Source organism: Dicentrarchus labrax, unplaced genomic scaffold (assembly GCF_905237075.1).
Source record: "Dicentrarchus labrax unplaced genomic scaffold, dlabrax2021, whole genome shotgun sequence".
Taxonomy (NCBI): Eukaryota; Metazoa; Chordata; class Actinopteri; family Moronidae; genus Dicentrarchus; species Dicentrarchus labrax.
The window spans coordinates 5,715,053-5,735,198 of NW_026136711.1; the positions used below are offsets into that span (position 1 = coordinate 5,715,053).

Here is a 20,146-nt window from a genome sequence, read left to right on the forward strand (position 1 = left end):
CTCCACTTTGTTTTTACCTATCTCTGTTTCAGCTCGTCAACCCTTCAGCCATCATTAAAATAATTAAAGCTGCAGTTAATTGATTATTATTTGTTTAACTATACTAATAATTATTTAAATGATATTTTAATGATGAATAGTTTATTTCAACTTAGGTCTTATTTTGATAATTTTGATTTTACTGAGATCTGTGAACACAGTTACATCACCACATCAAAATCCCACAGTGCAGTGTGCAGATTTTGGATATTTGTGTTTCTTGACCCATCTGACTTATTATGGTGGAGGGGTTTGTGCATCCATGTGCACCTGGGAGCTGTGTTGTCTCAGTAGATCCTGGTAGGGTCTCCCAAGGCAAATTGGTCCCAGGTGAGGGGCCAAACATGGGAGGGAAGTTCGCCTGTGAATTGTGTTCCCAGATATAAGCAATATATTTGGTGAGTATGTATACCAATTTTCAAATATAAGATTGAATCGGTATTATCTTTTAATGAACACTTAAAATAAAAGTGGCATCAAAGTACATTGAGGAAGAAATAAAAACAGCACAGCAACAGAGAGTGTTTGGGATTAGCTGAAAGGAGGAAATTTCCTTCTGTCTGAGCCCTGGATAAAGCAAATTCCAAAAGTCCAACAAAGATATGGACATGGATGACTTTGTAAGATCTGTTGAACTTGATTTTGGCTAAAATTCCAAGAAAACATGTTTGTGTGATTCTGTTCACTTGGAGATCAAAGATTACCCCCCTTAATCTTTGATTCCAGATTACTGAGCAGACAGTATTCTTCCGGGCATAGTATAGTGTCCCCCAGGAAATGATTTAGCTGAGAGGGTTAGCCAGCCAGATCCCGATACATCCCCTCTCTTGATCAATTTAAGTACTCAATGAGGCCTAAATACTGTAGGGAATCTGGTACCTTTAAAGTACTTCTGATAGCGATAGGCCTGACAACAGATAGAAGCAGTGAGCACTTTGTTGTGGATTGTTACAAGATCAGATTGCATTGTTAAAAGTAGCTGTGGAGAACTGTGGAACTGCTGTTTATAAAAGTGCTATATTAAAGTTTACTTATTTACATATCTATACAGACAGCGATTTCCTCACTTTTGCTCCCTGGTTTGACACATTCCAGCTACTGTATCTTGACTACTTATTCTATCTGTATGCAATAAGCATTGTGTTGAACTTTTACTACCCATGACAAAGAGATTGACCTATCCCGCAAACGTACTATCTCTGTCTTTTCACATAGTAAATCACTAGTCGCTAACCTCTGAATTTTAATGCTTCTTTTAAAAGTGGCTGGAGAAACGACCTTAAGTCCTGAAAAAGAATCTGTGGTGGGTGGCTGCCTTTAAACATGGAGCTAAGCCATCTTACAAAGTGCTCTTTTGTGCCCTGTTTTCAATTGATTAACTGTTGTTTGCTGACTCAGAAAGAGAGAGCACCGCTTAGGATAATCCCTCCTCAAGATCAGCGCAAACTGCACACAAACATGATACAAAGCAGTAAACGGCAAGGAGCCGCGGATACACGTCTGACTTCGAAAAGAAAGAGAAGCAGAAAGCTGCAGCTCAACATACATCACATCCCGCTTCAGGGATTGTTTTAGCACATTTTTGGGAGAAATCCTCCAGTTTGACCTAAGAGGAGGCTCAGCAGCGAGGCTTAGAGATTTACTGATTGTTTTGGTGTTACTTGACCTCATCTCAAGTAATGGAGGCAAACAGTGTCATGGGACTGTTTTGCAAGTTGATTACAGCTCAAGTTGATTACAGTTTGTCAGCTATGGAGAAGGACACTGATGCATCAGTACAGTCAGCTTCACAAAGTGACTCGCAAAGACACAAAACATCTGCACCAGATTTGGGCAGAATACAGGCACAATGTACTAATTTGTTTTGTAGTTAAAGGAGCATTAACATTTTTCAACATGCCAGACTCACCTGCAGGTCCATCATAACAAACCAATTTTTATTTTACAAAGCAGCAGAGTGCCCAGAGATACCAAATATACATTAGAATACACTTATGAAATATGTAAACATTGAAAATATTTACATATGGTTAATATGATCCAGGTTTTCTTTAACATTTGAATTTACTGTTACCATTATTCAAATGTAGTGTGACAATAGCCAAATGCTCCGTCTTAACGCAGGTTATTTGTCATTGCCCTCCAAAACCAACCATATGAGCTTCATACTGGGGGTTAGGCAACTAAATCTAATCGGTTATGGTCAGGGAAAACTGGTCTTGGTAAAAAGAAACTGTGAAAATGTAAATATAGTTGGTTTGAGGCATTGACACAAAATGTGAGATAGACAAATCTGTGACAATCTAAAAGAGAGAGATAAACAACATAGGTTGTAATATCATTCAATGTGGACTAAATGTATAAAATTGAGGGACATTTAAGTTTATAATTAGGGTCCAAAATGTCATAGCAACTTGTGCACACATCTATGATTACACCCCTTCAGACCGTTTTCTGCTTTACATGAAACTGCAAGTGAACAGAACACCTTTTGATTTGTTTAGTATGCCATTTGAAAATGATTGAACAGGATTGAGATTGACTCTGCAAGATCTGGTTAAAAGAATGTATCAATTGTGTTACATGGATTTTGGAAAATCAAAATGAAAAATATAAAAAGAATAATAACTATTATTATTATTATTATTATTATTATTATTATTATTAAAAAGTGTTTTCAAAGGTTTCTGAAAATGACAAAAGTACAAAGAAGTCTGGCTGTGTTGCACCCAAATATGATTAAAGCTCATATGTACATGAAGAAGATTTATATCAGTTATCACCCAACTGTAATCATTTGACTTTGGTTCACTCCCCTGATAGGAGTGACTTGGATTCTTTTAATCTTCTTCTACAAGTGATCACAGGTGGAGTGAATGAAACCTTGTCGTTACTAAGCCCCCCACTGATGGAGGAGGAGGTGCTGTGGCTTACTTACATCAAATAATCTCTCTATGTACACCTCCTCATTGACCTTCTCGCGCAGCATGTCCTGGGAATGGCGAACAAATGTCACATAGCCATCAGCAACGTCCATCCCCGGCTTCTACAAGGAAGAGAGAGAAATCAGGAATTTGCATTTGCATCCTATGGCTTCAATTAAGAGCTAGAACGAGTAGAATAGCAATCAGAAGTCTGTCGCCTGTCGATGGCGTCATATCCCCTTTGTGCCTGCGTCAGCGTTGTGGTTGTCTGCCAGAAGCTGTCATACATTGACTGTTTATCCAGTTAGAAGCCACATTGTTACCATCCACTGTTTAGATCTTGGTGCTTTTTAACTCTAGATTTGAACCGGATGAAGGATTTTAGTCATCGGACGTCTGGATCTTAAGTTATCAGAGAAACAAGCTGAGCTAACGTTAGCAGCAGCTCGGCTCGCAGCCCCTCACTGCAGCAGTGAGTCAATCTCCATAAGGCCACATATTACAATACCCAACCTTACAGCAGCTTAAAGTTATGCATAATTAAGGGAGTGGCTGCTTTGAGTGACAGGTGGGTGCAGTCACAGGTAGCTGTTGTCAGTAACCAGGCTTCATTCAGCCCGCCTTAGCTCCACCCACGTTCCACCTCTTTGACCATTTTTATATTAGCCAGGAGCTAGTGGAGTAGGGGCTGCCAAGGGCAAAAGCCGACCACACCTTTGCTTCACAACAGCTCTTCACAAACCTATGGGTGACGTCATGGACGCTGTGTCTATTTTTAATTATACAGTCTATGTTTATCACCCAGTATTCTTTTCTTTTAGTAAGCATTACTTAAATTATTAATTATGGAAAACAATGACCAAGACCTGCTCTATTTGAAAAGTATCCTGAGATAACTTCTGTTATGAATTGGCACTATACAAATAAAATTGAATTGAATTGAATTGAATTGAAGATATGTTGTGGGACATGTTCCAGATGAAAAGTAAACTTGTCAGTGCTCTCTAGTAGAGTAATGGAGACACTGTTAAATAACCAAAAACATATATCGTTTTATTGGTTGGTCTCTAGCCAAGAGATGTAGCTATGCACCAGTTAAAAGCAGAGGTTGCTGATATAACATAGATATTAACAGTGAAGGAAATATTCTTAAACATTGGGTAAGCCAGGGGCTGGCAGAGTCAGGACTGCCGAGATGGTGACGGACAGAGCCGAGGACACTGAGCACAGAAACCACCCATGCAAGGAACTTCGTCCTTTTGACAAAACAATAAAACTGATGACACCCCATCAGCTGCACTTTGTGTTTAGTGCTAATGAGCAGATACACAAACATGCTAAAGATGGTGACAGCGATTTAACATTATGCATAGGATCATCACGTTCAAAAGTACAGCTGTGCCCACAAAGCTGAACAGCTTCACAGAGCTAAGGACCAGCTAGCTCTTACTCTTGTTTTAAAATACATTAGGTGACAAATGTATTCCAAATAAGTAGGAGCCAATGATATTAACATTCAAACTGAGATGGTTTTCTGAAATGTTAAGTTATTATAGGGAGAAAAGCAAGAAAGTTTGCATCTCCAAAGAAGTGTTTCATTTACAAGGATGCAGACTCAGGGCTACAGGGCAGTTGTGTTCTTCCATCAGCTCTTGTCAGAGAGTTGAGCTTGGCTGGGAACCAGCCCTCACAGTCTGGGCATGTGCAAAGTGAACAGGGGCACTCAGTCTTCCTGCCATTCTGACATCTAAAATATTCACTGAGGACAATGCATTTGTTAAACAGCACCTTAGTTGTCTTTCTTATATTCATATCATATCTTACCATTTTCATAATAACATTCTTTAAACCTTTTGCTCTCAGTTTCTCTCCTTTGTCCATCTCATATGCAAAGAACTTCTGGCTAACTGCTACCAAACATAGTTAACACATCTGCAATGATGCTTACAATGTGTAAATGAGTGTCTTTTTTACCAGTGAAACTCTAATTTTGTACATTAAGGACACAATTAGCATGCTGGGCTGGAAACTGCGACCCCTGCCAGCGTACACAGTGCCTTGTCGCATTCACTGACAAGGCATTAATTTGAAATTTGGCATGCTGATAGGGCCGAAGTGTTGGCAGCTAATACAGATCTGATGCACACACACCACCACCACTGCCACCCTGACAGCAGAATGGGCATGTGTTGTACAACATGGACTCACAATGTGTACTGCACAGAGAGAGAGGCACAAGGCATGGCTGCCTGGCCACATGCAAATGAATGGACATTTGGGGGTCGGTGGGGGAGGAATGGGGGGGTCTGATGTGGAAATACAACAACTAATACCATCTGGATTATGATTCTACATGTGAAAGCATGGTCAAATATTTGTATATGCACAAGAAACACACAAACACAATACTGGGGAACAAGATGCCTTCATGTTAATCCTCAAAACCCCCTTAAAAGTATTTTTTATATAAAGATGAAAATGAAATGTACGCTTAAAAGAGTAAAATACCAAGATCTAATCCTCAATAGACCAATGTATAAATGTTGTTATTGGTCTAGTTTTACATATACATAATAATGCTAATAGGTTTAAGTGGTATAGTGACAGCTAAGGAGTGGCGAGAGAGAGAGAGAGAGAGAGAGAGAGAGAGAGAGAGAGAGAGAGAGAGAGATAATAATGTAATAAATAACTAAAAGCTGGTGATAGTCGGATGGTTTTATCAAATTATTCTTTTAAAAGTGTGTCATAAACTTAGAGATACTGGAGAGCACAAGGTTTAAAAAGACAGTTTTAAAAAAAAAACCCTAACCCTATTTACACCTGTTATTTGAAGTACTATAAAAATGTCAAACAATGTTGTTTACATTTAGTGATTTTCAACTAAATACACTCTGTACCTTTTCTTCCTCCTAAAACACTGACAATACCAATTTTAAACAATATTTCAAAACCTGCATTGTTAATATCCATGTTTACAGATCAACAAGCTCTGCTTTTTACTGGTGTTTAGCTATGTCTCTTGGTGAGGTTTGGTGAGACCAACTAATAAAACAGCCCGGAAAGTGTATTTATCAATATTAGTTTATCTCAGATATTTTGGGATTGGTGTCAGCTAATAAGTAACAAGTATGTGCAGTATAGAAAATACAAAAATACATGTTTATGGTCATTTAAAAAAAAGTGTCTCCATTACTCCACTAGAGAGCACTGACAAGTTTACTTTTCAACTGGAAATGCTCAGTACATATCTTAGAAGAATATTGGGTGTTAAACATAGACAGCATAATTAAAGCTGGACGTAGTCTCTGTGACGTCCCCCATAGATTTGTGAAGAGCCCTTGTGAAGCTCAGTGTGGTCGACTCTGGCCGTTACCACCTTGGCAGTCCTGACTCCACTGGCTCTGGACTGATCCAAAAATGGTCAAAGAGGTGGAGCGTGGGTGGAGCTGAGGTGGGCTGAATGAAGCCTGGTTACTAAAAACAGCTACCTGTGACTGCACCCACCTGTCACTTAAAGTGGCCACACCCTTAATTATGGTAAACTTTAAGCCTTAATATCATTTAACAGGTGGGTTGTATAAAAAGTCACCCCCTGTACAGTTGTCATGAATGGGGGGATTGAATGGCTTTGGCTCAGAGGAAGAGCGGGTCGTCCACTAATCAGAAGTTGTTGGTTCGATCCCGAGCTCCTCCCGCCACATGTCAAAGTATCCTTGAGCAAGATATTGAGCCCCGAATTGCTCCCGATGCTGTGTATGAATGTGTATGAATGAGTTAGTCTCCGTTTGATTGCCTTTGCCATCACTGTGTGAAAGGGTGAATGTGGCATGTAGTGTAAAAGCGCTTTGAGTGGTCGGAAGACTGGAAAGGTGCTATACAAGTACAGGTCCATTTACCATTTACTAAATTAGCTATAGACACCAAAACAGTTTTTTGTACCAGGCTGTAAACATGTTTATTTCTGCTGTAAAGTTAGACATTTTAATATAGGGCTTTATGGAGATTGACTTACTTCTGGAGCCAGCCTCAATTGGCCAGTAGAGCAACTGCAGTTTTTGGCACTTCCATGTCTTAGCTTCGTTTGCCACCCAAATACTTTTTTCCATTTTTTTTCTAAAATATTGAGATTGGTATTACATTAAAAATGCAACATTGACCAGACTACAGTTCTGCCAGAATAGAGCAACTTTCAGAGATATATCACGTCCTGGTGCTGAGATAATAAAAGATTATTATTTCTGTGAAGCAAAGTTATAAAAGAGGGTCCTTCTTTTATAACATTGCTCCACAGAATTGTCAATAATGACAGGGTACCTTTAATATGCAATCAGTGTCTTGATTCATTATCTGGATAACGTCTGATTACCAGGCCTTACATATGCTGCTGGTATTAGTAAGGATTTTGTTCCTTTGAATGTGGCCAAACTATATCTGATCTGATCACAATTCAATTCAAAATTGATTCCTGATCACAATCACTTCTCAAATGTGCTAAACCATTCACTCATGTTAATTTGTTGTGTGATTGCTGCAAGCATGTAGTTGATTATTCAGTATTTTACATTTTGGCTCATAACTCATGAACTGTTAGGAACAGAAGGAACACTTTTATACAATGGGTTCCTTTGATAATGCTAATTTGACTGAAAGGCTACGTCCATTTTCATTTTGAAAAACATTACACTAGTTTGGATTTCTTGTTAAAGACATTTTTTGCTTCTTTTGGCACATATTTCATCAAATCTTCACCATAATCGGTACATAGCATGTTAAGATGAAGCCGAACAAGACTTATAGGTGCGTGTTAGGTTATAGGTTCAATTTGTGTGTAATTGGTTACCTAACTTTTGAAGGTGTAGCCCGATGCACTTAACGGGCCATAACTTCTTCAGTGCTCAAATGGATTATAGCCAAATTTTACAGCCAGTGTGCCTGAAATTTCACACAGTTCTTTCAACAAGGGGCGCTACAGTGACAATATGCATACATTTCTGTTGTCTTTAATAAGGTGAAACTTGGTACACAGCTTCCCTACAAGCACGACATATTGAAGCATGACACCAATAACTTTACTTTTTGACCATTAATGAAATCCCACCATATTTTTTGAAGTATTTAATTATCACCAATTTTGGGTGGTATCTTCAGACAGGAATCACAAACACTTCTGGCTGGGACTTTCTCAGAAGCTGGACCAGCGAGCAGCGGTAGCACCAATAGCACCAGACACACCCTTCACACGCATTTTATTTTTTTCCTATAATATCCACTCAACTAACGCATGAGTAAGGTTTTTATGTGTCTGCCAAGTGTTTTAGCAGTCATAGTTTAATCTATTTTGTATGAGACAGCATCGATTAATGAGATGATTAAGGCATTTAAGCTTTAATAACTATACACACAGAAAAAAAAGTCTCACTTACAGGTACATCCACGTACTTGGAAGCAGCTTTCACCTTGACATAAAGGAGAGAGAAGTGGGTGAGAAAACAGTGAGGACACCAGCTGTGGCACCACTTTTCAGGACACAGGCTGCCATTGCGCGACTGTACAACCCTTAGTTTAGTGCCTGCTGAACTGGCAACAGTGACTCACACGGTGATTTCAGCTGTAAAAGTGCACTCACAAATTCAATAAGCCGGCTTTTGTCATACTGTGGGAAACCAGCTGAAGTGTTAAGATATTGTGTGCTCATGAAGAAGTCAAAAAAAGTCAAACTGTATGAACATTTACATGAAAGATTACAATGAAAAAAACACAATACTAAAATACAGCATGATTTAGTCACTATTAAATTGAATTTAAAAGCTATTTTGTTAAGGTGATGATCTAAGCTCCAGCTTCTAAATTCAGTCATATTAACACAGAATGGAAATGGCAGTGAAAATGAAGAATATCATCATTGCATACACATATTATTATTTTTCATTGCAAGTATTCCAAGTATGCTAGCTCAAAGTTTTTCATGCAACTAATTTTAATGTTGCATTGTTATCACTTCCAAATCAGCAAGAAAAGGATTGTAACGAAAGTGTATCTGTGCTACTTACTGTGAAAGATAGGAAAGAAGAGAAGAGTGTTCCCTCGTCGTATCTGGAGAGCTTGGCTAACACGCTCTCTAAAATGACCACAAACTGAGAACAAAGAGGAGAGGAAAAAAGCAGCAGTGGAATTACTTATGGAAATACAGAAAGTACAAACAGTCTATTACGATCAAAAGTCTTCTTTCTTGCAGTTGTGACCAGTGTTTAACACAGTAGTCTATTTTGCTGTCATTATATCTCTCTTTGTCGTCATTTTAAGTCTCCTTGAGTCTCTTTGCAGTTGTTTTGTGTCTCTTTGTGGTCGGCTGTGGCTCAAAAGCAGAGCGGATCATCCACTAATCGGAAGGTTGTCGGTTCGATCCCCGACTCCTGCCGGCATGTGTCGAAGTATCCTTGAGCAAGATACTGAATCCCAAACTGCTCCTGATGCTGTGCATCGGTGTGTGAATGTGTGTGAAAGGGTGAATGTGGCATGTAGTGTAAAAGCACTTTGAGTGGTCGGAAGACTAGAAAGGCGCTATACAAGTACAGGTCCACTTACCTTTGTCTCACTATGGGGTCCCTCAGGGCTCTGTTCTGGGTCCCTTTCTCTTTACGTGGCTGTTCTTACCACATAACACTCAACTAATTCTGTAGTTTTGTCTTAAATTGTCTTAAACCCAGATGGCAGCACAAATCTCTGTGTGTCTTTGTCATTGAGTCTCTTTGTAGTCGTTTTGCGTCTCTTTGTGGTTGCTTTGCGTCTTGTTGTGGTTTTGAGTCTCTGTGGTTGTTCTGAGTCTTCTTGAGTCTCTTTATAAATGTTTTGTGTCCCTTTGAGGTTGTTTTCAGATTCTTTGTAGTTGTTTTTAGTCTCTTTGTTGTCATTGCCTCACTATGGTCATTTTGAGTCTCTCTGTGGTTGTATTGCGTCTCTTTGTAGAAATTTGACTGTCCAACAATATATGTTACCCATTACTTCAAATGCAATGTTATTTAAATTTACACTGTATTTTATACCTTAGCTACCAGCAGAGTTATCATCTCCTTCACCGTCTCTTCAATTAGATTGTCAATTTGGGAATGGTATTGTCTCTACAGAGGAAGAAAAGAAAACATGTTACTCTTCTCACCCACACTTAATAACCCCACTATGAAGTGACATTAAAGGGAAACACTAGACATTTTTATTTGAATTTATTTCATATTTATTATTCATTTATTTTGAGTTAATGTTTTGCCATGAGACTGTTATTCATTATCTTCTGTAAGAGCACCAATTTGGCAAATTTGACTATCGTAGTTATAATATCACAGTGACATGTTACTGATGAGTACATAGGACAAGGAGAACTAGCCCCCCACAAGTTTTTTTAAAAGAATCTCATCGACAATTGTGTCACAGTCAAAGAAAAGGCCAGTTTCTTGGATTCTCAACTGGAAATTCCACTACAACATTTTATGAAATACGTTCATTTTACTGAGGCTCAGATGAGAAGCTCTGTCTCATCGCTTTGTGTCCAGTACATAGATGTATGCAGGACATAAGCTCAGCTTAACTCAAAGACCTGTAAGCAGGGGGAAATTGCTAGTTTTGGAAGCTCTGGATTTGTTTCCTATCTTGATAAGCTTTAGTAAACATGTACCAAAAGTACTGGATGGTACATGTAATTGATATTGATCTTGACTCATCTCATCAGATTCTGATAACATGGAAAAAAACAAGCATACAGTATTATTCAAAATGTAAAGTTATCCTGATAACTCAGCAGATTTCCTACTGTTACTGATTATGTCAACATTACTATGTATTTGAACCTGAAATTCACAGCTGAAGATCAACTGGATCATGATAAAAAAAGAGAAAATAATCAGACACTGAAAGCAACAAGTGGAATGTCCATCATGATTTGGGCAGACCAGTGGTTCTCCTGTGGCCATCACATGTTGATGCTGGTACAGGAGGAGAGCCTGAGCTACGGAAAGAGAGAATTCACACAGGATGTGGCAAGTGTAAAAGTGCTTTGAGTGGTCAGAAGATTAGAAAGGTGCTATGCAAGTACAGGTCCATTTAGTATTATAATATAAATGGAAATTCTGATTTTTCATTCAAAATAAAGAATCCATAATTAGTTTCCTGTTTTTTTTTTTTTTTTTTTTTTTTTTTACATTAAATCCTATCATATATTTGTTTCAGGTTTGAAAAGCCTTTTTATTTTGGCCTACTTATTGATGAATTACATTAATAATTTAATAGTTGTTTTAGTTGCATGTAAATGTGCTTTAGAACTATTTTCAAGGCACCCGAGGTTGTTCTCTAAAGAGAGCAGAGCCCAGTGAAGGATTTTGGAACGATTAGTCCTGCTAAAGAGCTGCTGTCATGGAAACTCAGTGGCAGCATCACTGCGAGGAATCCTTTTGTTTAGCCTTGTAGCACCAACAGAACAGCGAAGGACTTAGCCATAATTAATTCATCGTCAGTAATTGGTATCAGTCTCGAGATTCTGCGAAATATGAGATCTCTCACTTCTACCCCATGTATATTCAATACTATCTACACATATGCTAATGAAATCCAAACAATTCAAGTGGAGGAAGACAGACAGGGAAAACTGATGACTAATTATACATTTGGGAACCGGAGGGTGAGATTTCAATTGAATTCATAGCCACACTTACCCAGTGTCTAACAAACTTTCACAAGAGACAGAGGAGGGAAAAAAAGAAAAGCAGAAAGATAGAGGTGACATGGAACATTTAAAATTATGTGAAAACTGCAAAAGAAGTAAGAGACAAAGAAAGAAATAAAGCTGTTTTCAAGTAGGACAAAAAGGAGGGGAAAAAATAAAAAAGGACTTTCTCACCTTTATTTGTCTATGCCATTCACAATACAAACAAAATTAATTTATTTTCATTCAGCTCCAAAACGTAGTGACCTTTAAATTATATGAGATTTAAACTGGGAAGCTGTATGAAGTCAACTGCAGCCTCAAACTTTAAACGATTTAAACAGACCTCCCACTCTTTTAAAGAAATTAGTTTCCAGGGCGTATTTATTGTCTCCTACCTCCTGCCCCAGGTCCATGGCACACAGCTTGGCTGACTGGGCCTTGGCATCCACCATGACGTTGAACATGGTGCAGATGGACTGTGGCACACGAAAGTCTGTGGCCCGGCTGCTCTTCTGAAGCTTGGCCTCGAACGCTGCCCGTGTCCTTTAGAGAAGGAAAGGAATGTAGCCAGAATTTTAGATAGGACATTTTGGTGGAGAAATACTGAGCCCCTCAAGAAGTCAAATTTAAATATATTAAGTATATTAATTTCCCAGCAAGCATTTCGTTTTTTTTAAATTGTGTAATGTAAACCCCAAATTATTAAAAAACAACAACAAAAAAAAACTAGGTGTAATCAATGGTAACTATGGCCAATGGTGGAAATACAGTTTTAAGGTACTCGAACTAGAATATTTCCATTTCATGCTGTTATTTATTTAATTTACCACAATATCCTCAACAATTCATGACACAAAGTAATATTTTCTATGACTCATTAATCAGTTTTATTTTGTTTTTAAAAGTAGCATAAGGGAACTATATCTAAATATCTATAACCTGCAATTTAATGACATCTGCCAAGAAGGTGCATTGGCTGATCTAAGACATGTAATCCCACTTTTTTTTTTTTTGTTTACCTTGCAATCGTTGTGAAAAAAGATAAAATGATTGCTGGCCAAAAAATAAGAAAGATTAGACTTGTATTTTGCTCTGTGAACAATAACTCATACCCAAAGCATACTGAGGCACATCCCTTGCACAAATTAAACAGTCTTTAATAATGGACGTTACCCCAGGGCATGTAAAAACCAAATGGCAGCTCACATATATAGCAAGGCTCCTGGATAATTATCACAGGTGCATTCAATAAAGTGGGGATGTACAAAAATATGTAGATTCTCACAAGGCATCAATATCTTTAAGATTGGCAAACATAAAAATTTAACCTCACTTTATTTTTGGTCTCATGATACATCCTTCATCCAAGAGCACCTGTTTTTGGATTGTCTCATACCTGCTTTTGTGTAGTAGTAATCACCTGGCATTTGCTCCCTCTATAAAATAATTGCTGCCATCCTGGTTCAGAGTATTATAAACAAGTGGTTTCATGTATTTTAGTTTTCTTACACCCCTTAAAATCAAGAAGGCCTTGTGACCAACCCTTTAAGCTTTGGCGACCCCTTGTGGGGTCTGTTATAAACTATTGTGCCACGGTTCGGGATCTGATAAGCTTTCAAATTCATGGATATCAAATTGGACTTCCTGCATAGTATTTCATGGCTCACAGGAACTTGATGCAACCCAGTTTACAACATGTTACTACCAGAATATATACAAATGATTAACTGCTATATACTTGCAATAAGATGGTTAAAAGCTACATTTAAACAACATGTTACCGTTTTACACAGGATTCAATCATGTCACTGGACATCAGCTTCAGTCGGGTCTCCAGGTGTTTGCCAAACTCTTCCTCCGGCCAGTGTAGATCTCTGATGAAGGTCTGCAGAGCATCTAGCTTCCAGAAGAGATCCTCGGAAGTCCCTGAGCCATTACTTGCAGGTCAAGCCACAGGTCAGAATTAAGCAATTTAAAAAGAGTGTTGAAACAGGGGAAACAGGAAGCAGGAAGTTAGATTGCCTCAGACATTCTTTTTAATTGAACCTACAGTACTGAGATGGTAGTTATCTGATAGTACTGGTTATAATGTCATATTTTTGTCAAAGCGGTATCACTGGTAACAACACTTGAACGCAATTATTTCAGTTATTTTAACATAGAAAAATAGTTGAAACAGATTACATCGAACATTTTACGTAATATTCAGTTCTGTAAGTTAAGTCTTGATCAAGTACTTTTTACTAGGTGTTTTCACAGTATAAATAAAAATTACAAAACTGGGTTAGTTTTACCTAAAATGTTTGATGTATCAGTTTCAACAGAGTTTTTCACTTTTTACAGTGAATGATGGATTCCAAAACATGAAATAAGGCTCAGATGGACCCTGTGTACCATGCTCAATGTGAAGACTATATGCACTTCAGCATAGTCTGTGCTGAGGGGAAGCAGGATCCATACTAACACTGTAAAACACACTACACTGTGAGCAAAGGTGAAAATGTATGCACGTTCCGTCCTGTCATTTACACACCAAGCAGTATTAGTGGGTTAGACTGTGTGAACGTGTGGGTGCAGGATACTCATCTTTGTACTGTATGTGTGATGGTTAGTGCTAGCATAGAACAGACAGGACAAAGCACAGAGTGTGCAACTGCATTCATTTTGTGTATTTCACAACACAGTTGATCAAAATAGAAACCAGAGGAAGGGTGAAAGATGAATGTCATTATTCTCTACTGGAAAGATTTCAGGATTCCCACTCATTTTAAGAAAACCTATTTCAAGATACCAAGAGGTATATTGGTCAATGCAATAAAAACCTTTATCTGCACATAAAAATCCAATTCATTAATTTCCAGAACACTTTTTGAGCAAATTCAAAGCATTAAAACAACAGGTTTTCCAGGATGTGTGGGAACCCTCAGTTTGTTGATGTCAACTGGGAAAAAGGGGTCACAGGTTTGGGTAAAGTGAAGGACTGCTAGTATCAGGATTAACAGCAGTGCTGCTGCTGCTGGCTTCTTATTACCACTGACAACATTAGCACTTCCTTCAACAGCTTTAAACTCAAAAACCCAGTCCCAGCAGGCTGAAGCACAGTGCAGGGACAAATTCAGACACAAGGGGACACCCTCCTCAACCATCTACCTGCCAGGGCCAGGACGTTACAACATCAGGTAACTGAGGGGAAGGCATTGGAATGGAAACATGTGAAAAGATGCAAGTTCCATAGCAGGACAGTAGCTACTACTCTCTGGCTCTGTCAGTCTTTACAGTGTGTAAATTTGTAATTCTGTTGGAAATGTGGTGTTGAAACATGATGCCAAATTTATTATTAGAGAATACATTGATCTAAATAAATTATTTATTTATTATTAAAAATAAAAGCAGACCTCCAGGACTGCCTTTTTGCATTAACGTAATATTACAAAAATTAGACACATCCTGTCACAGACGGATGCAAAACAACTAATCCATGCATTTGTTACTTCTAGGCTGGATTACTGCAACTCTTTATTATCAGGTTGCCCCAATAAGTCCATTAAAACGCTCCAATTAATTCAGAACGCTGCAGCACGAGTACTGACAGGAACTAGAAAAAGAGATCACATCTCTCCTGTACTAGCTTCTCTGCATTGGCTCCCTGTAAAATGTAGAATAGAATTTAAAATCCTCCTCCTCACCTATAAAGCTCTTCAAGGTCAGGCCCCTTCATATCTTAAAGAGCTCATAGTACCCTATTACCCCACTAGAACACTACGTTCTCTGAATGCTGGGCTACTTGTGGTTCCTATAGTCTCTAAAAGTAGAACAGGAGCCAGAGCCTTCAGTTACCAAGCTCCTCTCCTGTGGAACCAGCTTCCAGTTGTGGTTCGGGAGGCAGACACCCTCACCACATTCAAGAGTAGGCTTAAGACATTCCTCTTTGATAAAGCTTATAGTTAGGGCTGGATCAGGTGAGTCCTGAACCATCCCTTAGTTATGCTGCTATAGGCCTAGACTATCGAGGGATTTCCCATGATGCACTGAGCTCCTCTAACCCTCTCCCTCTCTTTCTGCACACATTCATGTCCCATTAATGCATGTTACTAACTTCACTTCACGTCATCATCATTATCTTCTTCATGTTCTTCAGTCACTGCTATTATTGTAGTTGTTGCTACTGTTGATGCTGTGCACCTTTGTCTATGTCTCTGTCCTTCTGTCGTTACCTCTGTTCTCTCTCTCTTTCTGTCTCTCACCCCAACTGGTCGGGACAGACGACCACCCACCTAGAGCCGAAGGATCTGTCCTAGGTTTCTGCCTCTTAAAAGGCAGTTTTTCCTTGCCCTTGTCGCCAAGTGTCTTGCTCATGGTGGTACTGTTGGGTCTCTGTAAATAATGTTATAAAGAGTTCGGTCTAGACCTGCTCTATTTGAAAAGTGTCCTGAGATAACTTCTGTTATGAATTGGCGCTATACAAATAAAATGGAATTGAATTGAATTGAATTAAGGAAACTCTAAAAGACACGTGTTTGTTGGCAGTTCTAAATAAATAAAAAATCCAGTGTGTAACATTTAAGAGGATCTATTGTCAGAAATGGAATCTAATATTCTAATGCGTCCATTAGTGTATAATCACCTGAAAATATCAATCTTTGTGTTTTTGTTACCTTAGAATGAGCTGTTTATCTACAGAGGAAGCGAGCCCTCTTCTGGTGGAGCCATATTGAACCGCCATGTCTCTACAGTACAAACCAAACACTGGCTCCAGATAGGGTATTCAAATGGTTGCAGTCTGGAAACACTAGGTGGCAATAAATCCTACACACTGGTCCTTTAACTAATATTAACAACCACAACAGCAATAGTGAAAGAGCTGCTTGCTAGTGTGAACCACGCAAATGTATTTTCAATTATTTTTTATGTTTGCATGAATGAGAATATCAACTGAACAAAAAGGAAAGGACTTTTCAAAAATGAAGTTAGCTGCAGGAAAGACGCTGTCCTGAGAAAAATTTGTCAGGATATTCTAGCCATGCATACCCTGTCCTAGGTGTTGCCTAGCAACGGAAGCAGCAAGAATTTGGAATTACAGGAAATATGTTCCATAATATTTAACATAAGATTATTAGTTAGGCTTGTAATTTTTCAACTTATAAGAAGTAGTTATATAATTAAAAACTGCAGCGTCATCAGATTGAAATTTAAACTTGTCTAATACTTTGTTCATTACCAAATACCTTTAGCCTTAGCTGTAGCCTATTTTGTGTGTATTTCTAATTAGTGGACAGGGACGCTGGAGGTCAGTCAGAGTTGGGGGTGGTGAAAGAAAGTCTGTCTGTGTAATGATGTCATATTAAATGCTAAAGTCATGACAGTCATGGTTTTTGCATTAATTTGAATGGCCAGGATAATTTAACAGCTATTAACAACATTTTACCCACATTTTATAACTTTTTAGTGGATAAAACTGATACAAAAACAAGGCAAAACCTTTTTCCTGCCATAAATACCAGTGTGTACATCTAAGTAAAGTAGAAAGTCATTATCATTTTAAACATCTTTATGAATGAATGGTTTTCATTATGCCAGATTTTAGGGGGGGGGGGCTGCAGCTCCCTCAGCACACCTACTTCCAGCACCCATGTTAGGGGATGTTGTATTAGCATGCTGCTGTTAGCATTTAAGTGCATTAACAAGCAGGGAAAACATTATGAATAGAGTTGAATCGAATAGGAGTAAATTACAAATATGTGAGTCTAGAAATTATATACCAGTAAAACCACATGCCTGCTAATTAGTAATTTCTCTAAGTATCAGCATGTAGAACATACAGTATATCCTCAGTGTTGATAATATGTAAGACTGTATTCATTAAGTTGCTCTTTGGTTTGTATTTTCTATCTCCTTGTTATGCTTTTGCATCTTTCCAGTCCATATAAAAATACATATGCAGGAGTGAAAATGTTGGGATTCCATTTCCAAGTCAGTGCCTTCTCCATCTGTCCACACACACCATGCCATGACGTTGGCATGAACGTCGCTTTTGGGCCTTTATAAACCCCAACAATAGGAGCAGACTAAAACAGCTATGTAGGTTCTTAAGTATTCATTTATGCACTGGTAAACCTGCCTCCATGGGTCTTTTTGGATCGCCAGTGTGGGTTTCTCTGCTAACTCTCCTGATCTCGGAGGGCGCAAATGAAACAAGTCTACCATCTCTGTTGGAATCAATTATTTCTGGAAGCGAATTGGTTACTTAATATAAAGTGAAGGTTTAAATGCAGTGCTCTTTTTTTTACAATGAAAGTTTCAGGACTGGTGTTTTTGAATGTGTATCCACGAGCCTCCAGATGAGGGAATAGGGATGGATGTGCTGCAGCGACAGCGTCACACTCTGCAGGATGCTGCAGCGCATGAAGGAGTTTTTACACCTCTGATCCCCGTCGTCGGTGCAGACAACGTTGCGCTGAAGTTCTCAAAGTGCTATGGATGATGTGTCAAGTGTTTATTGAGATATGCAGAGTGCTTTTAATGATAGCGCTCACACTGTCACATACATATTAATAGAAAGCCCTCACTGAAATCAGAATCTAGAAGCATTGTTCAAACAAAAAAAAATGAAGGAAATTTGAGTTTTATTTAAAAATGCTGCTAAAATGACTCTAGGTGGAACAGTTGTCCTCAAATATCAGAAAAGCTAACATAGTGCAGCTCATGAAAAGCATATTAAAATGCACATTTCTGTAAATATTTTCCTGAAAGAATGATTTATATGCTTTTTTGTTTTTTCTCTCTTTATAGCACTATTGTAAGTAGTGCTATAGAAAGTTTACTGACAATCTTACCTTTAATCAGTCAGAATTTCAGTCTGAAAACAGCTGCAACAGTTTCTATACCCTTAATAAATCATAATAATCATTTTTATCAAGTTTAGTCCTTAAATCAGATAAAGTAATTATTGTAGGTGATTTTAATATTCATGTGGATGTTGACAATGACAGCCTTAGTAACACATTTATCTCATTAATAGACTCAATTGGCTTCTGTCAGAGTGTAAATAAACCCACTCATTGTTTTAATCACACTCTTGACCTTGTTCTATCATATGACATTGATATTGAACATTTAATAGTCTTCCCACATAATCCTTTCCTATCTGACCATTATTTAATAACTTTTGAATTCATACTATTAGATTATAAGCCATTAGGCAAAACTTCCTACAGCAGATGTCTATCTGACAGTGCTGTAGCTAAATTTAAGGAGGAGATTCCTTCAGTGTTTAATTCAATGCCATGTCTGAATTTAACAGAGTCCTATAACGACTTTAGTCCCTCTGAAATTGATAATCTTGTCGATAGTGCTGCAGGCTCAATACGAAGAACATTAGACTCTATCACTCCTATAAAAAGGAAATTATTAAAACATAGGAAACTAGCACAGTGGTACAACCACCAAACCCGCCAGTTAAAGCAAATAGCTAGGAAATCTGAAAGGAAATGGCGCTCTTCCAAATTATCAGAATATCGCTCAATTTGGCAGGATAATCTTAAAACTTATGGAAAGGCCCTCTGTAACGCCAGAGGAGCCTATTACTCAGCACTAATAGAAGAAAATAAGAATAACCCTAGGTTCCTCTTCAGCACTGTAGCCAGGCTGACAGAGAGCCACAGCTCTATTGAGCCACATATCCCCATAAACTTAAGTAGCAACGACTTCATGAGCTTCTTTTATAATAAAATTATTACTATTAGAGAGAAAATTAGTCACAAACTGCCATCAGCAGTTATCAGTGGCTCTCCAAGTTCAGGAACTTTAACTAATGTAAACTCAGATATATATTTAGACTGTTTTTCTGCTATCGATCTTCATCAGTTAACCTCAATCATTTCTACATCGACAATCAATCTGTCTGTTAGACCCGATCCCAACTAGGCTGCTTAAAGAAGTCGTACCCTTAATTGGCACTTCTTTACTGGATATGATTAATCTTTCTTTATTATCAGGATATGTACCACAGTCCTTTAAAGTAGCTGTAATTAAACCCCTTCTTAAAAAGCCCACTCTTGACCCAGGGGTTTTAGCCAACTATAGACCGATCTCTAACCTCCCCTTCCTCTCTAAGATTCTGGAGAAAGTAGTCGCCAAAGAGTTGTGTGACTTTTTACATAACAATAGTTTATTTGAGGATTTTCAGTCAGGATTTAGAGTTCATCACAGCACATAGACAGCTTTGGTTAAAGTTAATAATGACCTTTTGATTGCTTCAGACAATGGACTTGTCTCTGTACTTGTATTATTAGATCTTAGTGCTGCATTTGACACCATTGACCATAATATTCTTTTACAGAGACTTGAGCATCAAATTGGCATTAAAGGAACCACACTAAGCTGGTTTAAGTCATATTTATCAGATCGTGGAGTTCCACAAGGTTCTGTACTTGGACCAATACTATTTACTTTATATATGCTCCCTTTAGGCAAAATTATTAGGAATCAC

At 38.2% G+C, this 20,146-nt stretch overlaps 1 protein-coding gene and 1 long non-coding RNA gene across 6 annotated transcripts in view; one reads left to right on the forward strand and one right to left on the reverse strand.

The window, feature by feature from the left end:
• LOC127371816 (calcium-dependent secretion activator 1) overlaps positions 1–20,146 on the reverse strand; it is a 225,450-nt gene that overhangs the window by 32,774 nt on the left and 172,530 nt on the right. For 4 of the 5 annotated variants that reach the window (XM_051414931.1, XM_051414932.1, XM_051414928.1 and 1 more), the window contains 6 exons: positions 13,440–13,595; positions 12,054–12,201; positions 10,007–10,081; positions 9,014–9,097; positions 8,387–8,419; positions 2,978–3,085 (listed from right to left, as the gene is read on the reverse strand). In XM_051414931.1, coding sequence (XP_051270891.1) covers positions 2,978–3,085; positions 8,387–8,419; positions 9,014–9,097; positions 10,007–10,081; positions 12,054–12,201; positions 13,440–13,595 — 604 coding nt within the window. Of the gene's footprint in view, positions 1–2,977; positions 3,086–8,386; positions 8,420–9,013; positions 9,098–10,006; positions 10,082–12,053; positions 12,202–13,439; positions 13,596–15,759; positions 16,067–20,146 lie in introns of those variants that run through there. The other variant, XR_007886457.1, reaches the window with a different exon arrangement.
• LOC127371886 (uncharacterized) overlaps positions 15,862–20,146 on the forward strand; it is a 174,261-nt gene continuing 169,976 nt past the window's right edge. The window contains exon 1 of the long non-coding RNA XR_007886469.1: positions 15,862–15,956. This is a non-coding gene — a long non-coding RNA (uncharacterized LOC127371886). The remainder of the gene's footprint in view (positions 15,957–20,146) is intronic.